Here is a 21,420-nt window from a genome sequence, read left to right as displayed (position 1 = left end):
TTAATTAAGTTCCAGGAGAATAAAAAAAGAGTAAGAGAGAGGATTGAAGAAAAGAGGGTGGAAAAGATGGGAAGAAAAAGAAAAGAGCAATGGAAACAGAAAGAGAACACTGATTGATAGGTAATTTACCAGGCAATTTGCAAACACATAGTAAAAAATGAATAGGCATTCATCTACTATTCCATTTCAGTGAGATGCTGAACTCCTCAAGGTCAGCTCAGAACCCAGCCTGAATTTTGCTGAATCTATAAATTCTGCAGAGCAGGGATCTCTGCTTCCTTTCATTTTAATGTACTCTGATAACATTAATTATTATACCTCTGGTACATTTTGTACACATTTGAGGTAATGAATCTATTACACAAAACACAATTCTCCCGCTAGAAGGCAACCCCCACTCTGAACTCTAGAGAATACAACTCATAGTTAGGAATTTTGGTAATTTGAACTTCCTCCCACCAGCACATGGAAATGACTGCAAGTCCTGACAAGAACTGCATTCTGAGAGCCCTCATATCCCTGAACATGCTCCTGCAGCCCTCAGGAGTGGCAGCAAAATGCCATGTCGGGGAGCTCACTTATTGCGTACATCTCTGCCTCATGAGACTGCACAGTGAACAGATCCTTTACCTACTGCTTTCAGTTTACCAAACACAACAGATTAAAAAAATAAAAAATAAAATATCTTGAGGACAAGTATGTGAGAAATTAGGTAAACTAGGTGATGGTGAAGAGAGGTGGTGGAAATTAAGATGTCAGTTTTTATCCCTTCTTCTATTACTGACTTCTGTGGGTATTACAAACGCAATTAGTCAGCTTTGTTTTTTGCAATCTCTGAAGCAGTAGAAACTACTGATGATAAATGTGTTTAGGGATTAAATATTTGAGGGTTTCATGGAAGTGTGTGAAATGTACTTCACAATACACAACTCTTAGGCCTCGTTTTCTAGTGTCTTGTTCCTTGTGCCAGATGTTTTTATCAGTGTCTCATGAATGCAAACTGCACACAAAATACTAAGTTTTTGTGGGTTTTATGATTTATTTTCATTATCAACCAAGAGGGAGTCATAGAGCAATATAAAATCAGGCTAAAGATTGCTTCAACGGGACAGCTAACTTATGTAAGTATTGGAACCTCCCTAGACAATGTGTTCATATATTTGCCACGCCTACCATTTTTTTGCTAATAGGTAATGGCAATCCTTCTTGTTGCAAATAAAACACTTGTTATCTTCAAATCCACTGAGGACTTGGTGGTCCAGCTTGTTTTCTTCATTTTTGTCTGAGACTTTCACGGTTTTGACTGCCACTACTAAGTTTCCCTCTACTTTGTCTTCTTTAGGATGATGACCTCTAGCTCCTGAAAAGTTTATCTTGTGCTTTCATCCTTTCGATGACTCTTTCTGCTCCCTCCTGGAGTACTCTGCCTGCTTTTGCTCTCCAGAACCCTTTCCTGCAGTGTGGTGCTGAGGGCACAGCCCGGTATTGCTCCGGCCCAAAGACCCTCTCCACGCAAAGCAGGCCACAACAGCAGCTCAAGACAAACAACTGCAATTATTAACACCTTCTATACGGGTACCTCTCTTAGTGCTTTCAAAGGCTGCAGTCACCTATTAAGCGTGACGGGCTCCTGCAGGCGCAGCTCCGTTCGCATTCGGGATCTCCCGCCGGCGGCGCTGCCCGGTCAGGGGCAGCGACAGGGGCAGGGACAGCGACAGGGGCAGGGCCGGGCAGGGCCGGCCCCCTCCCGTCGCCAACCCCGCTTCCTCCCGGCCCCGCCTGTTGATGTTTCACTTGCTTTTAATTCCCGGGTCGCAAGATGGAGGCGGCACTGGGACGCCGAGAGCTGCTGCTGCTGCTGCCGCTGTCGCTGCTGCTGCCGCCTCTGGCCGCCGCTCTGCTGGGCCCGGCCGCGCCGCTGGGACAGGTACCGCCGGGGCCAGCCCACTCCCTGCCCTGCCACTGCCACTGCCCCCGCTCCTGCCCCTTTCCCTGCACTGCCCCTGCCCCAGCCCCTCTCCCTGTTCCTGTCCCTGTCCATGCCTCTCTCCCTGCCCCTGTCCCTGCCCCTGCCCCTTTCCGTGCCCCTGCCTCAGCCCCGCTCCCTCACAGGGGTGAGCCAGACCCAGTGAGGGGCGACAGGGTTTCCCCTCTCCCTTTGCTGGTTCGTCTGTGTAGGATTCGATGTGCTGTATCTGGCAGGTCTGAGGGGGGAGATGGTTACTTCTGTGCAGTGTAGATGTGTTTATATTTTATTTTCAGGCTTGTCCGCCTACATCTCCGTGGTTCAGTGCCGTAGAAGTACACACTGCATTAGGTCCACACTTGAGTGTAGCCTACTCGTGAATCGAGCTAAGGAAGGGGTTTTGATATATTGGTGTATATCTGTAAATACACAGGGCATTGTGGTGTCTTTTTCTGTTCCAATATCTATGTGGTATCTTGGTGACATCAGTTTTAAATTCGGTGGCTTTTTAAGAGTGGAAGGAATGTTTTGTGTACTACTTAGGAGAATTCTCTAGTGGGAATAAAAAGATTTGCCGTAGAACCAGGTAAGCTCTGACCTCTAGAATTACAGAAGAGCTGGGTACTTCTGTCTGAGGTTAAGTCATGGTCAGATACATCCTCTAAAATTGTTACAATAGTGAACCCAAAGTGTAAGATCACAGAGGGAAGTTGTGAGGGGTTTGTAGTCAAATTATCTAGCCAATGTGAAGTTACTGTTAACTGACCAAATTTATTATGTCTTTTTTTTCCTCCAGAGTTACTTCTTTATTAGTGTAATTTAAGTACAGCATTTCCAAGAAAGCCTGACGGAGGCCCTGCAGTGACACATCCTGTGTTGCGAAGCAGGATTCATTCCTGGCCTTACTTCCTGGTTTCTGCTTCTCTTTATGAACTTTTGAGGAGAAACCTCCTTAGCTCTGATTTCAAAACAGGGATCTAGATCTTCAGACACCTATAAAAGTGCCTGAATGCCTGAAGTGAGGTGCACTAAAGAGAGCAGAGGGAGCTCAATCCTTGGGTACTTCGCTTATCCCTCTGAGAAAGGGAGTGCTGGCTTCAATTTGCCGAAAGGCTCATGAAATGACGATGTAATACAGACTTATGCTCTTGCTCACCTTCTAGCCAGGAGCTGTCACAATTCCACACTGAAACTACAGCTTGGTAACATTAGTTCTTTGTCACTGCTGGCAGTTTTAAAGGACATGTAGGCACATTTGTGTTTGCTGTCTTTGGATGTGAAAGCGTGAGCAGCGTGCAGGGGTGCTGGGGCAGTCCCACATAAGGCAGCTTGGGGTCAGAGATAGAACATTAGGTATGTTTTGGAGTGTGAATAGGGCTTGACTTAGGAACTGTAATGCCTTATGGGCACAGTTGTGCTGTTGGTGGGGTTGAGTTTGTCCACTAGTGCCGTACTGCTCAGGTGGTTTTGTGAACTCATGATTTGCTAGTTTGGAAGCGTCTGCACTCGTCTAGTTTGATAAAGGTCTGGTGGCTTAAGTATATGCAGAAAATTTCTTCTAGAGTCAAAAAGGGACATACAAATTTTTACTTTAATGTTTTTTTCTTTTTAAATGTTAGATTTAGCCAAATAAAAAGTTATGTTTTCTCCTGCACGATTTAGTTTTGTACATACAGGATCAGTTCTGATTCAAAAGGAACAGTGTGTCTTGAGGAAGTTTTGTGTAGAAGAATCAATGTTTTCTGACACTGAGCTGTTTTTTGGTGGCCTGTTAGGAACAGAAGTGCCTAGGCAGTGCGAATGGGCAGAGTGGGAATACCATGCTGTCAAGTTGCCTTCAGGAGCCATGAGCTCAGTGGCAGTGAGGTCAGAATAACTGTGTTGTTTCCTCAGGGTGGCTTGGGACTGGCAGTCTGGTTGGGAGCAGGCAGCATCAACATGGTCAGCTTTGCTTTGGCTGGACAGCACAACTGTGCTTTGCAACTCTGTGAGCCCACTGCCTGCACTCTACTGACAGCTTCACATTTTATTAACTCTTCCATGTGGGGATTAAAGCTGATGCTAAAGTTTACCTCCATGCTGATGGCAATGGTGTTAGAGAAACCATAGTGGAAGGACTGAGGAAAAACCTTGAGACACTGGAATAGCATTTTGTAAGGCTGAAATGCTTTTGTTCAGCTCTGGAATGTGAATGCCTCAACTGTTGTGCAATACTTGTAATTTCTTAAAAAAGCTGTTTTGAAATCGACCTTTTTTTTAACATTAGCACGTCTGTTACGGTTTTTATTTCTCCTCATAAAATTTGGATATGCAAAACTGGACTAAAATTGATTGATTAATTGATTGATTTTAGGCACAATTCAGGGTTTATTGTTGTTGTTATTTTGGGCTTTTTTTTTCATTTAAAGAAACTTAAAGGGAATGATGCAATAAGACAGTTGACCTTCATGTTAAAGTAATGTTCTGGTGCAAGGTCAGGAATAAGGTTTTGTGCTTTAGAGTATTTTTTTAATGTGTTGATAGGATCTGGCTAAAAGCAGTGCTAACACCATGTTATTTGCTTATTCTATTTACCTCTTGATAATTTAGGCTAGCAGAGTTCTTTCTAAATAGCATACTTGCCTAACAGATGTTTTATTTCTTTTTAGTTCAGTTGCCTGGGAAAAAAATAATTTTATATTATTTGTTGCCTGCAAGAAACCTCTGTGCCTCTGTGTCGTTTCACAACAGCAGGAAATAATCCTCACTACACATCAACCATTTGGTGCATTGAGTACAATGTATTTTAATCAAAGAAGAAACTTGTTAATAGCAACATGCTGGAATGTTTCTTCCATTGCTTTATGCCAGCTTCTCTCTTGGCAGCCCAGCACGTGTGAATTTTAGGCCTTAAAGAGCTGACATCATCTTCCTGTGTATATTTGATTAAATTAAACCAGTATGATGCAACTGTGTCTCTATGATGTGAGACCTTTAAAACTCATGATAAAATATCCTTGTATGAGTTGGTTTAATAGGGAGGATACAAAGGCAATTAATTCTGGTAACACACATAGGGGAAAGGGAAGTATAAGCCAAGTTATAGTAAGAGCTATTGTAAAACAAGGAAGGAATGAAATTAGGTGTGCTTCTTCAGAAAAGCAAAGTAAAGCAAAAGCATCATGTTAGATTATTATATTAAGAAAGAGCTCAGCTTTAGCTAGTTAAGAAAATACTGGATGTAGTTATCTTACCCTAAATATTGTCATGCAGTTTAATAATGCCAAATCTTAATGGAGAAAATTTTGTACAAAAATTTTCTGAAATGTGAGGGCCAAATTACTGTCCTGCAAACTTGTAAAATTATAACTTGTCACATCAAACTTTTATCATGGTTACTTCTCAATTCAGTTATGCCTGACTGCAGTTAAGACTCCACAACATAGTTCTGTTTTGATTCTTGTGAAAGAATTATGTGGAGCATGGATCATGGAGCGCTAGATTGCAATACTTACACTACTTGGACCCAGTTGATCGTGTGAGTGCCAGAAGTCAAGTGGTATGAGTTCTTGTGGTAGTTTTGTCTCTCTATTCAGACACTTCTTTTCCTATAATCTCTTCTCAAATTTAGACACAGGCTGTTAGTTTTGTCTATTTTTACCTGCTCGGCAACCTGCATGGGACTTTACATTTTTCAGTCACAAACAGGATATCAGCAGTGCCTGTGTAATGGCTGTGGGGGGATTGTCTGCCTTTCAAGTCTCTGTACAGCTGGCCATCTTGTAAGGCCTTGTGCCATCTGTTCCTAGTGCTGCCCACGGGCCTTGTAGTGCAGAAAAAGCCTTGTTTGAGAGAGCCTCAGTAGAGAACAGCTGTGCTTCAAGTGGGCCAGCTGCTAGCAGCAGAATCTTGATGAGGCTTGTGTGATTGATGCAGCTGTGTAGGACTGAACAGTTTCCCTGTACTGGGAGAAACTGTACAGTGCACCCCATCAGGTATTCACTGCCTGTGGATAAAGTTTTTCCATGATTCTTTAATCACATCATCAGATCTGTTTGAAGTTCCTGCGTGATTGGACCCATCAGCTTTTTCTTTTGCGGCATTTTTCTTAAAAAGTAGTATTAGGTGAAATGTTCTTTGTAGATTTGTGTGGTGTTAGTCTTTGAGAATATTCCCTTTTAACTTATGCCAGATGCTTTATATTCTTTGCTGACATATTTTCCCCTTCTTGTTGTTCTGCTGCTACTGTGATTATACTGCCCCAGTTAACAGTCCTGGGTTCTGTTGCAGCACACAGTGAAAAAGGTTAGAAAATGATTACTACCTGCTTACCTCTGCTGATCCAAGCTCTCAGAAATTCACTAGTTCACTGTAACCTATGCCATCACGCTGTTAGTGCTGCTGTCCTAGAACAGAATAACTTATATTTGTGGTAGGGGTGCTGTCCTCTTTGCAGGTTCTTTGGCCACTACCACTGTAAATATCACGGCTGGAGCACTAAAACAGGGATGAGAAATCATAAGATAACTCAGGAGAGACATTTACATCCTATAAGAGCATTAAGAATGATAGGGCCATTTTTAGTGCAGGTTGGAGTTTTGTGTGAAGGCATTTACCAGCACAGGAGGGTACGAAGGGCTGAGGATTATGGAATGGGGTCAATGTTAAACTGAAAGCACCCCCCAATTCTTAGGGACTTGAATTGCCTCTTGGGGCTGTCCTTTCATTCTGGCTCTGTCAAAGCACTGTTTTTTCAATTATCCCAGTAAATTCAGAACCTTTTAAATTACAGGCCTGTTTGAAACTTGCATGATACTGAAAAGTGTATTGTAAGTTATATAACCAACCTTTACACTCATGGTTAAGGCTTCTCCAGAAATCAGCAGTGCAATAGTATGGACTACTGCAGAGTTCCTGTGTTCTGCTCTCAGTGGCTTTGTTACTGCAGGATTGGCTAGTTTGCCTTTACAAAATAAGGGATGTGGGGTAATTTACCTTTCTTAGTACTGAAGTTCATAACCACAAGACATATCTACAAAGCACCATAAAACACTTCCTTCCCCTCCACCTTCAGGTTGTGAATTTTATTATAGTAACAGAAAAAAAATTTCCTCTGTTGAAATTAAAGGATGTTCTGTAAGTGTGTGAGTCCTCAGCCGTAGGTCTGGGAAAATGGGGATTTGAATTATCACTGGAGCACTTTCTAGCAAGTGTGGCTTGTCAGACCAGGCATTTCCTCCTAAAATGGCTACAAGAGCCATTGGCCTGCCACATCTGCTTCCCCCCCTTCAGGAGGAATAAACAATGTATGGCTCCTGAGCACTCATCAACATGCAGATATTGAAGGGGTACCAGTCAGGTTTGTGATAACAGGGGCAGTGCCATGCATCATTTCTTCCCTGCCATGGGTGAAAGTGGATTATCTGGGATGGTGCTCTGCTCTTCTGTGAACTGCTGCTTCCTTTTCCCCAGCCCTCCTGCCCAGCTTTTCATTGCATTTGGCATGCATCTTGTTATTTTTGCCATCATGTAGATTTTGTTATGGGGTATGTGTAGGGTCAGGAAGATTGGCCACAGCAGGACCCATTGAGTTTTGAGTGTGGTACTGCAGGAGACACCAGTGGGAAGCCATGGGAAGACAGCAGTGTGAAACTTGCCTTCAAGAAAGGGTTAAGACTGAGCTGGAACACTGCTGTTTTCTGTGGGAAGATATGAAGGGTAATGAACTACCTGTTCATAAATTGTAAAACAAGAGCATATGACAACTCAGTAGAATGGATGTACAGGGAAGATACCAGTAGAATTTGTTGGATCCGAATGTGAACAGACTAGTTAGTCCCAGGAATGGCAACAATGTGAGTTCTCTATTGTGTGTGAACAAAAAAATTGCAAGGGCCATGATATAGCTGCTGTAAGGGAATACTGATCATTGCTCTGAGTTACTTTATGGACCTGCACCATTAAGGAGATGCATCACCTGAGATGGTGGTGAGGACAGACGTCTCCCAAGGACATGCTGCAAGGACAGACAGATCACGCAGCAGAGGCAGTCCGACCATCTGTGTTCATCAGAACAAGGAGCCCAGCTCATTCTTCCCAGCTGAGTTCTTGTATCTCTCATGCTTGTCCAGCTCTTCCTTGCTTGCTCAAGTGAGTGACAGAAAAATGGTCTGCAAAAAAGGGAAAGTTTTTGTGCCAATTTAATGAGCTAAATTACCTCACTGACTTGGGATGGATGAGAGGGAAGGGTGATATGCAGGAGAGCTCTGCACTCTCTTTCAGTGGCAGAGGCAGCAAGTGTTTAAACTGTCTTATTTGTCCACACATTACAATCTGATTTTTGAACCTTTAACGGCACAGAAGTGATCCACTGAAATATTTAATTTCTTAAACATGTAACATGCTCTTCAAGGGCAAGTTTTAAGTATATTCTGGAGTTCACTGTGCCAACAGAGCTGACAGCTGTTTTGAAGGAAATTAATCATTGTATGCATAGCTAGCTTTGTACATTTCATAGTCAATTGTTGAGCATATCTAGCTTCCTTCATGCCCTTCACTTTCAAATAGAGCATTTCATTAAAAAAAAAAAAGAAGGTGGGGATTTTCCTATTTTTCATCAGTCATTTCCTTTTTCTTGTAATCTCAGTCCCTTTGTAGATGTCAAAAAAAGACTGTGAAATACTTTCTGTGTAAAAAACCTCAGATGTAATTTGTGGCTTAAAAAATGAAGGACTATTATGACTGCCTGGAAAATCCATCTTTTGTGCCCTTTGAATTCCCAGAAAACAGAAAAACCTAGCAAGTGATGCCACAAAGTTGGTAATCTGTTAAACAGTTTGAGAGTGTAAAAGATTTACAATTCTGAATACTAAGAGCTAAAAGATCTAAAAGTTTGGTGGATTTTTATTTTACTGTTTTACACAATTCTTAAAATATGAGAAGAAAGTAAGTGGTTTGAGGAAATTACAGGAAGACAGGATAGAATATATCCTGTTTATACTGTTAATCCAGTTTATATCTTTATTACTCAGACTTCACTTGACTGAGTAATTTGGTAATTTTCATTTCCTTTGAATAGCTAGGATTTAAGTTTTGAAGAAAAGTCAATATAAAAACCTGTTTCATAGAAGGGGTATTGAGGAAGCCATTTCTGTTTGGCTGGCCAGATATGCCAAATGGGTCTGAAGTATTTCCAAGTTGCTCCAAACCCAAAGGTTATCTGTGGTAGGTTAAACCATTCTTCTCATGATGCCAGATTCCAGCTGAATCAGACTTTGAGATTGTTTTTCAGTTTTTGACAGTTCTGGCTCCTTGAGTATACTCATTAGCACTCATTGTTTAAATTACTTTTTTGACATTACAATCATGCTTCAGAAGTTTTCTGCTCATGAACTGAGGCTTTATTATGTTAGGTATTGTGTATTTCACATATTTTCTGGCTGAAAATCTAGTGTTTAAAAATACTAAATGAAAAGTCTTTTTGTGTATTTACATTTTTATTTATTTAAAATTCTGAGCATGTTCAACTTTTTATTGAGACATGACTCACTCTTTAACTGTTGGCTGTGAAACAATGACTCAACTACAGAGCTAAAGAAGAAGGTATTGCTGAAAGTATGGAGACATTTTCCAGCGGAAAATGGATCTACAGAATCACCAAATTATTTAGGTTGGAAAAGACCTCTAAGATGAAGTCCAGCCTTTGACTGGACACCACCCAGTTAACTAAACCACAGCACTAAGTGCCATGTCCAGGTGTTATTGAAATGAATGATTTAAGGCTCCCACAAGCCAAATATGGAGCTTAACATTATTTTTGAAGAGGTGTCTGAGGAAAACAGTGTGGCAATCATTACTTTTGGCTATGTGCAAGCAAGATTTGATTTTTGTATTTAGGTTTTTTTCAGGGACAGACCTGGGACATTTAAGGTCTCATTTGCAAAGCAGCCACTGAAATTACAAGGGAGAAATGAGAGTACAGAATGAGTGATTCAATAAATTACAGCAATTAGGGTTTGAAAGAAAGAAGCAAATTCCCATTTTCTGTGAGTTTGAGGTGTCCCATGTGGCATAATTTGGGAATCATAACCAAAGAAACAGGATTTCTGCTGACAAAACTAATGTTTTTTACTATAAACTAAAATGTATAAAACTTCACTTCAAAGAGTAACTGGAGTGCTTAAAAACACATTTACAGAGAATCTGATTTTTACCTTTTATGGTCTATTATTTTTCAGCTAATATGAGAGACTTCCAATTTTATCCTTGTGAAACAAGGGATTATTATTATTATTATTATTATTATTATTATTATTTTATCTTTATTACAAAAAAACACAAACTATACATAGGGGGATACAGATTGATTCATCAATCCTCTTTAGTAAAAAGAGGGATAAAAAACCAGACAATCCTTACATGAAACAAGAAAGCATATTCCTTTTCCTTCTGTCTGCTGGATAGAAAGCCTGGGAATGCACTATGGGGTTAGTACGAAGTCATTCTGCCAGGACACGTGCCAGAACATGAAAGTTGCCTGCAGTGGCTCATGTATTTTCTCAAACATACATCTCTTCTCACTTTTTTTTCCAGGAAGCAATCAGAGTTGGTGTTATGATGCTGAACACCAGTGGAGAATTTCACAAAGGACAGGTTTGTCTGGTTTTTCTATTTATTCAGTGAATTAATATGCAGCAAAACAAAGTCCACAAGTATATCCTTTATTCTGACATCAGTCAGTATGGAGTGTGTTCCTCTGAGAGCAGAATTGTAGCACAGATCCCTGTGGAAACAGACTCATTCTGACTGTCTTTCTTTCAGGTTCTTTTTAACATCACCTATGTTAATGGACAGGTATATCTAAATGACTTTCCTATGAAAAGCGGTGTTGCCCACATAACGTGTCAAACAATAATACGTGAGTATTCTCTTTTCCTATTTTTTTTTTTTTTTAGTTTTCCTCCCTCTCCTGGGGTATTTGGCTTCTCTGTTGTCAAGCAACTAAATCTTACAATGACTATGTGTTTTGCATGTTTTAAACCAGAGCATTGTGGAAGCAAAATATTTCCCAAAGTAGGAAATTTAATTTTGGCATTAAAATAGATCAAAAAATCTTACCGCCCTCATCTCAAGTCACATTAACAGGCTTGTGTGTGAATAGTCTAATCTGAAATCCAGACTCTGCTCATCTTTTCAAAAGAATGTTTTGCACTACAAGCTAGACAATGTAAACAGAAGGATGCAACTCCACCCTGCTAATGGCTGTGTCCCTAGGTTGGCTGGCATACATCCAGAAGGAGATTCAGTAACAAAAGTATGAATTGTTGTTAGGAAGATCTTTTAATGATATCATTTCTGTGTCTGTTGGACAAACAAGTTTCTTCTGGATAGGATATTATAGCAAAATACAGAACTTTTGCTAGGGTCCTGCAGTGGTTAACGACCTCAAATTGTCTTGAAACTGTTTTTCCACTGAGTCAATGCTGCATTTTTCATGAAAAAACAGAAAGTACTGTGATTTTTTGGAAATCCACAGAGCATACTGTATAATTTATTAAACAGGGACCATTATACTTACTTGATTTAAGCTTCTGTTGTATTGAGGAGAGTCTTCTGCTGCATGAGATGCAGTCAGTCTCTAGGTTGATATCTGAGGTCATCCTCCTCAGGCACTTAGGGAATACTAACACTTTTTCAAACTGCCTCTCTGAGCTGTGACCTTGTTGCTTGAACCCTTCTTTCCCAAGCATGATCAGTTATTAATCTGACAGTATTTCTTTTCTGGAGAGAGAGAGAGCAGTAATCAATTTCTCTTTTTTCTGGTACAAAACCACAGCAAAATGTCATTTACTTGCAAAATAACTCACTCCAGAAAAATATGATATCCAGATATGATTTTATTGACTAATTCTGAGAGCTTCTGATCACTCTTCTGTAGCTCCTATTAATTTCCTAAATAATAGTTGTAGTGCTTGCAGTGACTAGTTTTGAATCTGAAACAGTGAGGAAAATACTGATTTGACCTGGGAGCTAGAAACCTGGAACTCTTTATCTCCATGTTTGGGTCTGAGTCCCCACCACAATACCTCTCTCTGTTACCTGTAATGTAACATTTATACTATTTACTTATTAAATTATTGGCAACAGATTCAGGCAGTGTTTGTAAAATGCTAAAGAAATGTCATGATGCTTACTAATAGAGGGGAAAAATACCCTTGAGTATATATAAAAACAAAACTTGACCTTCATAATCATGCTTTAGAATATGAGACACCACATACTCTGACATCGTTGTCAGATCATTCCTGGCACCTACATCCCCACTTGAAGTTCCCCCAAATGTCAGTTTTGGATCAGAAGTGTATCTGCCACTCCTGTGAATGTAGAGGTGGTTGAACAGCCTGACACACAGTAAAAGCTGGGAACACAGGGAGCTTCAGCTGCTTGGCATCTTAGAGGCTTTAGGCCTTTAGTGCACGCATTCTACTCCAAGTCAGAAAACATTCAGTAACCAGGTTAGTGCCCTGGCTCACACCTGTAGTGAACTTTCTTTCTGCCACTTATTTTGGCAGTGGAAGACAGTACTAAATTGTGCCTGAAAGTATTTTTCTATATTTTAAATGAGAAAAATAGCTTTGTGAGGACCGGGATCACAGCATAAAAGTAATGGACGTGCTGAGTAGTTACTGTGTGACTAAGAGACCCAAGTCAAACCTTATCCCACATTACCTGACAGGCTCAGCACTGCAAGTGACACACACAGCACCTGTGGCTTAGCAGCAGGGATGGTTTGGTCTCAGTTCATGTCCCTTGGTATCTGCATGCTGGAGAGATACCTCCACTCTTGTGCTTCTCCAGGATTTCAGTTCTAGCATGCCATCACCTGAAGCAGAGGTGTGGTAGTTGGAAGGAGGATGCTAAGACTATGCAGAAACAGTCAGGGTAGAAAGGCAGTCCTATGTGTCCTTGTAGAATATTAAGTTGTTGAAATAGCTGAAAGCTTTTGGTTAGGAGGAGAGGTTGAGGTGTCACCAGTCACATATGAATACAGAGAGGAGGACAGAAAAATATGTAGGAGAGAACAGGCACTCATCTTGAGCAGGAGATGCAGTGTGCCTGGAAAAGAGCACATTCATTTCTATATTCAGAGGAAGGGGAATGTTGTGCAAGCCAAGATGTTTACACAGGTGGCTAGCTAGGCTGTGGCATAACTCTTATGATGTCCTTTGGACGACTGAAATAAGAACGCAGCAATAACCAAGCCAAAGAGCTCTGCTTAGAGTGCTTAAATGCAAACCTCAAAGGCAGAGATGCAACATTGTTTGTAGCCTTCCTGAGTCAGGGGATTGTACAGCTCTGCTGTGTTATGAGACCTGCTCTGAGTCTGATTTGGTGATATACTGGTAAAAAAATCATGGCACCTGTTCTAGCTGTTGCCCAGATTACTACTGGTTGTAAAAGCAGTTACTGGTAACGTTAAGCACATCGGCATAGCGCAGATATTCTGTCTGGTTGTCCTGGCATCTCTGGTTTGATGCTAGTGCTACTCTGACTTCTCCATTCAAGTGCTGCATGTACAAAGGCATCTATGTCAGAGTTGCACCTGTTTTCTCTATGGCTGGCTACTGCTTTCTGGTTGAGGTGTTTTCAAAAATCGTGACATTGTGTGTTAACAGTGGAGAACAGAAGCTTGGATAACATACCGGATCAGCAGCGCCTGGGAACCGTCAGTGTTCGCATCATGGTTCACGAGTGGCCTTTAGCATCTACTTCAGATTTGCAGCTGATTGTCATTCAGGAAGAAGTGACAGAAATTGATGGAAAACAGGTAAAAAAAAATCCCTGCTACACCATTCTGCTTGTTTTTAATTTAGGAGAGGCAAGTAGTTCCCAAGGATTAAAAGATTTACGTGTATCTGGCTGGTGATAGAACATGAAGTACATAATTAATGTTAACTAACACAGTACTAAGGGAGATAACAGCAGAGTTGGCAGTGTAATAGTGGGGATGTTTCATGAGGAAACTTCAAGTTTTAATGCTTCTATTCATATTTTAATAATTATCATTAACTATATCACATGCACTTTGAATAAGTAAACTTGTGGAAGCAAAGCCAGACTCACAAGTGAGAGCTGATTTATAAAATAATGCACAAAAAACAAAACAAAAAGGGGCATAGGGCCATTCTGCATCTTGAGGTTTTCCCTATTGTTTATTCCAAGCTAACAAAAGGCTTCAAGCAGGTAGCATGGGGAACAGCTTGCAGCAGTAAACTCATGGCAAGAGGCCTTATTGTGAAAGCCCACCACACATGAGAGCTTAGCCTTAGAAGACTTTGCAAGTAAGATAATTTGAATATTGATAATGAATGTGCATTTTGAGATGAACAAGCACCTTCACCCCTGCAATTCTAACTGTATTTGCACAAATAGCAGTCAATGTGAGGGGCTGCAATTCTAGCTGAGATTGAAATGTGCAGAATTGAATTCTCAAAATCACCTGTATGGTGTAGTTGATTTACTAACCAAAGAGATTCAGTAGAAAACATCCAGCTACTGAAGCCAGTTAAGACCAGTGTCTTACTTCTGTTTCTGCACATCTGCATATTACACGTGGCCAGGCTTTTTTGAAACAGGCTTGTGTACTGCTGCCTTTTTCTTTTTTAAAAGGATAACGATGACATTACCACTGATCCCTGATTAATTGCATGGTCATCATGCAGTATTTTTACAGGGATCTGTATAATGTCAGAATCTGTTGGTTAGTAAAAAGCCCCACTGAGAGGGCTGTAGCTTTTCCAATGAGGTCTTTATCCCACTGATAAAAGCCTAAGATATTGTGGTTTGATTCAGTTGTTACACAACAGCGGCATTGTATTTCAGGCCCCAAACTAGACATCACAATGCATGTCACATTTTCATAGGGACCTAGTGAAAACAACCAGAAAGCTAATGCTTTCCTTCATTGTTCCTTTAAGTCAAAAGTAGTCTCACGTAAGCACAGTAGAGGAGCAGAATCACCCTGACCTTCTGGCCACACTGCTTTTGATGCAGCCCTAGAACAGAGTTTGCTTTCTGGAATGTGAGTGCATGTTGCCAGGTCATGTTGAGCTTCTCATCCACCAACACTCCCAAGTCCTTCTCTCTAAGGCTGCTCTTTATCCATTCACTGCCCAGCCTGTACTTGTGCTTGGAACTGCCCCATCCCATGTACAGCACCTTGTACTTGGCCTTGTTGAACTTCGTGAGGGGTCCACCTCTCAAGTCTGTTCAGCTGCTTCTGGATGGCATCTCTTCCCTTCAGCAGGTTGATCACACAGTGTCATCAACAAACTTGCTGAGGGTGCACTCAGTCTCACTCTCCATGGTGTCAGCAAAGTTGTTAAACAGCAGCAGTGCAAATACCCATCTCTGAGGACACCACTTGTCACTGATCTCCATTTGGATATTGAGCCATTGACAGCAACTTTCTAGAGTGCAACCATCCAGCCAATGCCTTACCCACTGCCTGCTCCATCTGTCAAGTGCACGTCTCTTGTTTGGAGACAAAGATGTGAAGCAGGACACTATCAAATGCTGTGACCCTTGGCTTTCAGTTGCTAAAAACAAGCAATGTTCCTACAAAAGCACAAGTGTCAGTCTTATCTCAGCAAGACTTTCAATGTTTGCAAGTGCTTTCACTACATACCTGAGTTTTCCATGCCCTAAAATGCCTCCCTGCAAGAGGATAGTGATGTACTATGTAAGACTTGTTTTAAAAGCCAATGGATTGACTACCATGTGCTTTTGCAGAGAGAGGGACCCAGTCTGTTCAGCATATTTTCTGATGTGCTATGGTCTACATAAGTGTGATATGTGAAAGTAAAGAATACTAATTCATGTTATAACAGCCCTACATGTCCGTCCTAGTGGCCTGAAGTTTTCTGGGATGTACTGGTGCCCTCTGCCAGTCTGCTTCAGTGTTGCTTTAAACTCAGTAATACTATGTTTGCATCTTTTGTAGGTTCAGCAGGAAGAAGTAACAGAAATAGATATTTTAGTAAAGGACCTGAGAGTACTTAGACATTCCAACTACACCGTCCCTTTGAAAGAGAGCATGCTGTATTCCATGCCAAGGGACAACGACGTGTTATTTACACTGCCCAGCCTCTCAGGAAAAGGTATCTCTCAGCTTTTAAGTAGTATTTTCATCCATGTCCAATGTATTGCTTTACTGGGTAAGAGAGGATCATTCATCCCTTGTTGTACATAGTGGAAGAGTTTTTTCATTAACAGATATGGGTTTTATTTTGTATGTCTTGGTTTTTATTTTTTTAAAACACCTAAATTCAACTCTTTGTATTAGGTATTTTATTTGTTTGCTTTCAAAACTGTTCTCCTTTGAAGTGCTTGATACTTGACAGTCTGCAATCCAGACATCTGACAGGAATAAATTTCTCTCTCAGATCTGCAATGGAAGTTTCTCTACAGCTCCCCTTTTTCCTGAGAATGAAAGAGAGAACTGTAGAGGAAATACCTGTCCGGGTCAATTCCAAACCACAGAACAGTTTTCTGTTATTAAACTTGAATAACTTAAAAGAAATAGAAGTTAATTGATGCCTTAATTTTATTTCAGTTTTGTTTAATCAATAACATTCAAGGATTTAACTGCAGTAGAATATTTTGATCTGATCCATCACCTTTTAATCTGAAATTTACACCTAAGGGCATAGTTAAAGGCTGCACTGTAACACTGTTTCTGCTTCTTATCAAATTCATTACTCAAGTCATAAAAAACCCTTCTGTGTTCTTGCTGTAAATGTGTGAGAACTGTATCCTCTGCAGAGAAACACAGTATGTCTTTATTTTCCTGCAGAGTGAGTCAAACAAAAAGCAACCTCTCCTCTAAATCTATCTTTTCTTCTTCAGATATTCAAGATCCACTGCAAACTACCAGTCAGTACCTCATCCAGCAAGTAGAAACTACAGTGGATGAAGAGACATTACCTGGCAAGTTACCAGAGACCCCTCTTAGGATAGAGCCTCCATCTTCTTACAAGGTGCTTTTGTTGTTTGCTTGCTTGTTTTAATTGTTAGTATAATTATTATTATATAAATATAATTATTTAAAGATAGACAACCACTAAGACAAGTGGATTTCTGCAGATAAACAAAGCCCAAATAAATCAAAAAACGCCCCCTCCCAAATTACTCTTCAGCAGTGACAAGTCCAGTAGGAATCCATTGGGCTTCTAACTCTTGCCATGTTCTGAACACACAGATACTTCATGACAGTCAGTTATGATATTTACATTATACCAAGCTAAGCATTTATGACAATTTCAGATATTGCTTAGCTTTAAATTCCACCATTTTCTCCTGACTGCGTAAGTGCTTACCCTTCTGAGAAATGGACAGCTGGTTTCACCTGCTGTAGGAAACACAGTAACAGCTGGAGAAGTTTTCAGTTCCAGCTCAGGCAAGGATGAGTTTCATGAGCTCCTCTGTGGCCAGAACACTCACAGTTATAACGCACTGTCTGCTCTGTTCAAGTGTCCTTTATTTTCCAAAGGGGCCTTTAATGAACAGAGAACTAAACCTTTACCTGTTTCAAACTTTGAACAGTAAAGATATCTGAGCCACCAGTCAATTCCGTCTTGCTTTTATGTATGTTTAATGATATATGAGTTTAAGTAAAATTATTACCATGTAATGCAATTTACCAGTAGCTAAAAAAAAAACACCAAACCAAAAACCCAGCAGTTGCTTTGTTTTGCAATCTTTGTATTTTTACCTGTTTTGTAGGTGATGTGCCAGTGGGTGGAAGACTTGAGAAAAGGGTTGTGCAGATTCTGGTTTCAGTCTTTACCTATTTTGTTTAGTTTCATGGAAGTTGTTATTGTTGGAGTTGTTGGAGCAGCTCTTATTATCAAAGTCTTAAAGGTGATTCTTCCTTCCTGTGAAAATAAGTAAGTAATTTTTGTAATTCTTTTTTTGCTGTGATGAAGGCAAAATATTGACTAAAAGAATCTTCCTAGAAGCAGGCCCATTCTGTAGGATAATGGTAGGAAGAATTCAGCGAGAAAGCGACTGGTAACTTTCCATTCCAAGGGCACTTCCGACACACAGGCATTTCAGAGAGACACGGGAAAGTGTTTCATTGGAAATGTCTTTAGCTGCCAAATTTTCATCAAGTCTTCTAAGGACTACATTGTGAGATGCTATTAACATAATTCCAAGAAATGAGGGTAGAAACTAGGGCTAAACAATTCTTTTCATACTCCTCCTGTATTGGAGTTTTACAGTAGTTCTGAAAGGCCTCAAATTTGGCTTTGCAAATTTGCATGGGAATTCTCCAAGGGGAACACCTACCTCTGTAGGCAGCTTCCAAGCCATAGTGCCTGGTGCTGGTATAGGTGGCAAGAGGCCACAAATAAAGCTGATTGCCTGCAAGGGCTCTATCCCCTCAGTGTGTTACCAGCAGAACTAACATTTTTCAGGAAAGCAAGGTCTCACAACAAGGGGCTGAAAGATGAATTGGTAACTGCAGGTCACAAATCAGTGTAGATTTAGTGCTGGAATGGGCAAGCACATGCACTTTAAAGGAACCTAAGTCAGCTCTGGAAGAGCTGTCCCTTGGAACTTTATGTTCTTTGGGAAGCGACTGACAGCGCAGTGTGCTTCATCAGCCCCAAGCACAGCTGGTATCTTCAAATGCAGCTGAGCAGCTGTGCCTCTGAATGGCCCTGCATGCAGTAAATTTATATATCCACCCAGGAGTATGAAGGCTTTGGTCCTTCTGAGAAGCAGGAAAATGGAGGGTTGGAAGGTGAGGAAAGCTGGAAACTGCAGTGACAAAAGAGGCAGTGCTTCCCCTGGCATGCTGTCAGATGGGAGGGCTTCCCTGGTTAGAGCAGAAGCACTGGAGAAACGCTTTGTACTTTCCCCAACAGTAAGCAGCTTACCACTGCTTACTTACATGGCAGTAAGTAGCTTAACACTGCCATGCATGAAACTGAACAAAGTAGAACTGGGAAGTTCTAATGCCAACAAACTGTTCAGCGAAGTGGATGATGGCCATAGCAGATGTCAGAATGGAGCAGAGGAACCAGCTTGTATTAATTTCTCTTCCACTTGAGGAACATGGGGCTTGCTCAAGCCTTGTTAGTGTGCATAAAGAAATTGAACTCCCCCCAACACTTAAAAAAACAAACCAACCAGAAAAAACAAAACAAAACAACAACAACAAAAAACAACACCTAAACCACACAGTTATTTTCTGGCTACCTGTGTGGTCCTCTAAAGAATGGTAAAGGTTTAACTCAGGATTGTAAACCATTAAGAATGAACAGAACATCTCATCTGGTGATGGACAGTTGCAGATATGAGTTAGGATCTCATCCCATGTCTTTAATGCCATTTTACTGGTAAAACTAGAGGCTGTTGGCCTGGAGAAGCAGCTGTAGGTCCTGAGAGCACACATTTTTAGGCTACTGTGAAACTGAGCAGATAGAGCCTACACTGCTGACATTTCAGATGTAGAAACTGAACAAAGAGAGCCCTCAGAAACCACAGCCAGTACATTTTGAGAGCCTTTTTCATTACAACTTCATGTAAGTGATATTACGAGGGTAATACTTAGTTGATGCATTGATTTAAACTAAGTTTGGGGAGTTTAAGAGCATGTCTAATTTTTAGAACACAGAATCGTTTTATGTTATTGCTTTCTAATGCCAGGTAACTTTACCTTTCAGAGGCATCCTTCTCCTGGATCAAGTCAGCTTTGTACCTGTGACTACCATCAGCCTGCCTTCAGACCTTTCAGACAGGAAAAATAATTTAGATGAGAAATCATGTACTTAATACCGTATTTACTTTGGAGTTACTGGTTTTTAAAAAACACTCTTTTAGTTGATCTGATATTTGGCACCTAATCTTAATACCTTGGTTTTTTCCTACTAAGAAAACTAAGTCAGTTGATTAATTGATAAAGGGCCACTCAGGCAGAAGCCCAAAGCTGACTTCCTTGTGCCTCTCCATAAACAAGCAGCCTTTTCAGAAGCTTCAAAATTGAACAGCCTCCTTTTCAGAAGCTTCAAAATAGAGCAGCTTTCCACCCTGAGGGCTACCATTGGTTTTAACTTCTGTGAAGTCACTTTTCCACACCTTGGACAGGATGCTGGCTGCCTTCATGCCCATAAACTAAGTCAGCTGTCCTGACTAACAAGATGATGAAATGCAGGGTGTCCGCAGATAGCATTCTTCAGAAAAAGATGATGGAATATTGCAAACATCAGCTGTGCCTGCAAACCTAAGCAAACCTGCCCCACCTGGTTCCAGGTCTCATAGGGTTGAGTGTGTCTTGCAAGGAAGATACCACTACCAAACATTTATGTTACTCAAAAGATCTGACAATTTATATATGCAAAACAAAAATTTGAATGGCAGATTTATATTTCAAGCACTTTACATTTTTATGGTCCCTTCCACTCCTAAAAATTGTTAGCAGTTGTAACCAGCTTGCTTTTTGTATCTGTGACAGCAGTACTCTATGAAAAGTCCCAAAAGAAAAATGAAAATTCCATTAAATTCTACAGAAATACTGGCTGAACTGCTGCTGAGTAGGCCCAGTCTGCTCATGCCAGTTTGTACTGTTAACATTTTTCAAATAAACATTTGAATTGTTTATTAGACTGTCTTCATGTGTGCATTTATAGTAAGGTAAAATAGCAGTTTGCCAAACATTTCAGACTCAGGGCACTATCTGTTTCTTAGCTTTTCATTGTTCTTACTTACAAAAATTGTGTCAAAAGAATGAATAGAAAAAAAAAACAACCTCGTAACTGTAACTACCTGGCACTAGACTGAGCACAGTTATCATCTGAGTGATCAGAATTACCCATGTGCAGCTGGATGAAGTTGTTGGAGTGAGGGGAGAAAGCTGGGATTCCCCCTCCTCCTGCCCTAAGGAGACATTATCATGAGTTTTATGAGATCCAGGTTACTCAGATGCTGGTCCCTACAGCTCGTCTGTGACAGGAACATCTCTCATTGTCTCACTGAACTGACAGCGCAGCAGTGATAAAAGGAACATTTCTAGCACTGACTTGGCTTTGTAAAAAAGCCAGATTTCACCACCCAGCAGTGCAGTGTGGTACACACCACACCAGAGGACACTGCTCAGACTTCCTCTTGTTTTTTATTTTTGTTCTAGGATCATGTGGGTGGCAGAGGGATTGCCACCCATGGCTGAACAGGAGACTGCTAGGATTAGCACAGCAATGGTGACTGCACAGACAAGAAGTCTGCAAACAGGTGTAGACAAACTTCTCTGTATGTGGCTATTTCCCTGGCCCCTCCAGTAGTATAGTTCAAGAAGAAGTGATGTACAAGGCTGAAGTTAGCTTCTTCTGAGGAAAAAAAGCCCAGGATAGACAAGAAACACAATAGCTGGTGCACAGACACAGTAGGAATTATGCTGCATATGGAAACTCAGC

At 40.8% G+C, this 21,420-nt stretch overlaps 1 protein-coding gene across 2 annotated transcripts; it reads left to right on the top strand.

The window, feature by feature from the left end:
- The first annotated feature begins 1,770 nt into the window (after positions 1 to 1,770).
- On the top strand, positions 1,771 to 20,614 carry GINM1 (glycosylated integral membrane protein 1). Of its 2 annotated transcripts, none has more exons than XM_005518390.3 (8): positions 1,771 to 1,927; positions 10,538 to 10,597; positions 10,766 to 10,862; positions 13,621 to 13,772; positions 15,948 to 16,104; positions 16,853 to 16,983; positions 17,729 to 17,892; positions 19,678 to 20,614. In XM_005518390.3, the coding sequence occupies exons 1-8, from the start codon at positions 1,820 to 1,822 to the stop codon at positions 19,784 to 19,786; spliced, it is 978 nt and encodes a 325-aa protein (XP_005518447.1). In that variant the 5' UTR covers positions 1,771 to 1,819; the 3' UTR covers positions 19,787 to 20,614. The 2 variants fall into 2 exon arrangements, with proteins under 2 accessions (XP_005518447.1, XP_014119188.1); XM_014263713.2 differs by lacking the exon at positions 1,771 to 1,927 and adding an exon at positions 7,514 to 8,095.
- Positions 20,615 to 21,420: the final 806 nt, after the last annotated feature.

Source organism: Pseudopodoces humilis, chromosome 3, assembly GCF_049639895.1.
Source record: "Pseudopodoces humilis isolate 2021_Gansu_Grassland_sample_001 chromosome 3, ASM4963989v1, whole genome shotgun sequence".
NCBI classification, from domain to species: Eukaryota; Metazoa; Chordata; class Aves; order Passeriformes; family Paridae; genus Pseudopodoces; species Pseudopodoces humilis.
This window is presented reverse-complemented; position numbering and strand designations above follow the sequence as displayed.

Excerpts from the sequence above, each read along its gene's own strand:
- GINM1 (XM_014263713.2), top strand. The coding sequence starts at position 7,928 with ATGGTGGTGAGGACAGACGTCTCCCAAGGACATGCTGCAAGGACAGAC. Across the intron at positions 8,096-10,537 it reads GCTCTTCCTTGCTTGCTCAA|GAAGCAATCAGAGTTGGTGT; the intron begins GTGAGTGACAGA and ends TTTTTTTTCCAG. Across the intron at positions 16,984-17,728 it reads AGCCTCCATCTTCTTACAAG|GTGATGTGCCAGTGGGTGGA; the intron begins GTGCTTTTGTTG and ends CCTGTTTTGTAG.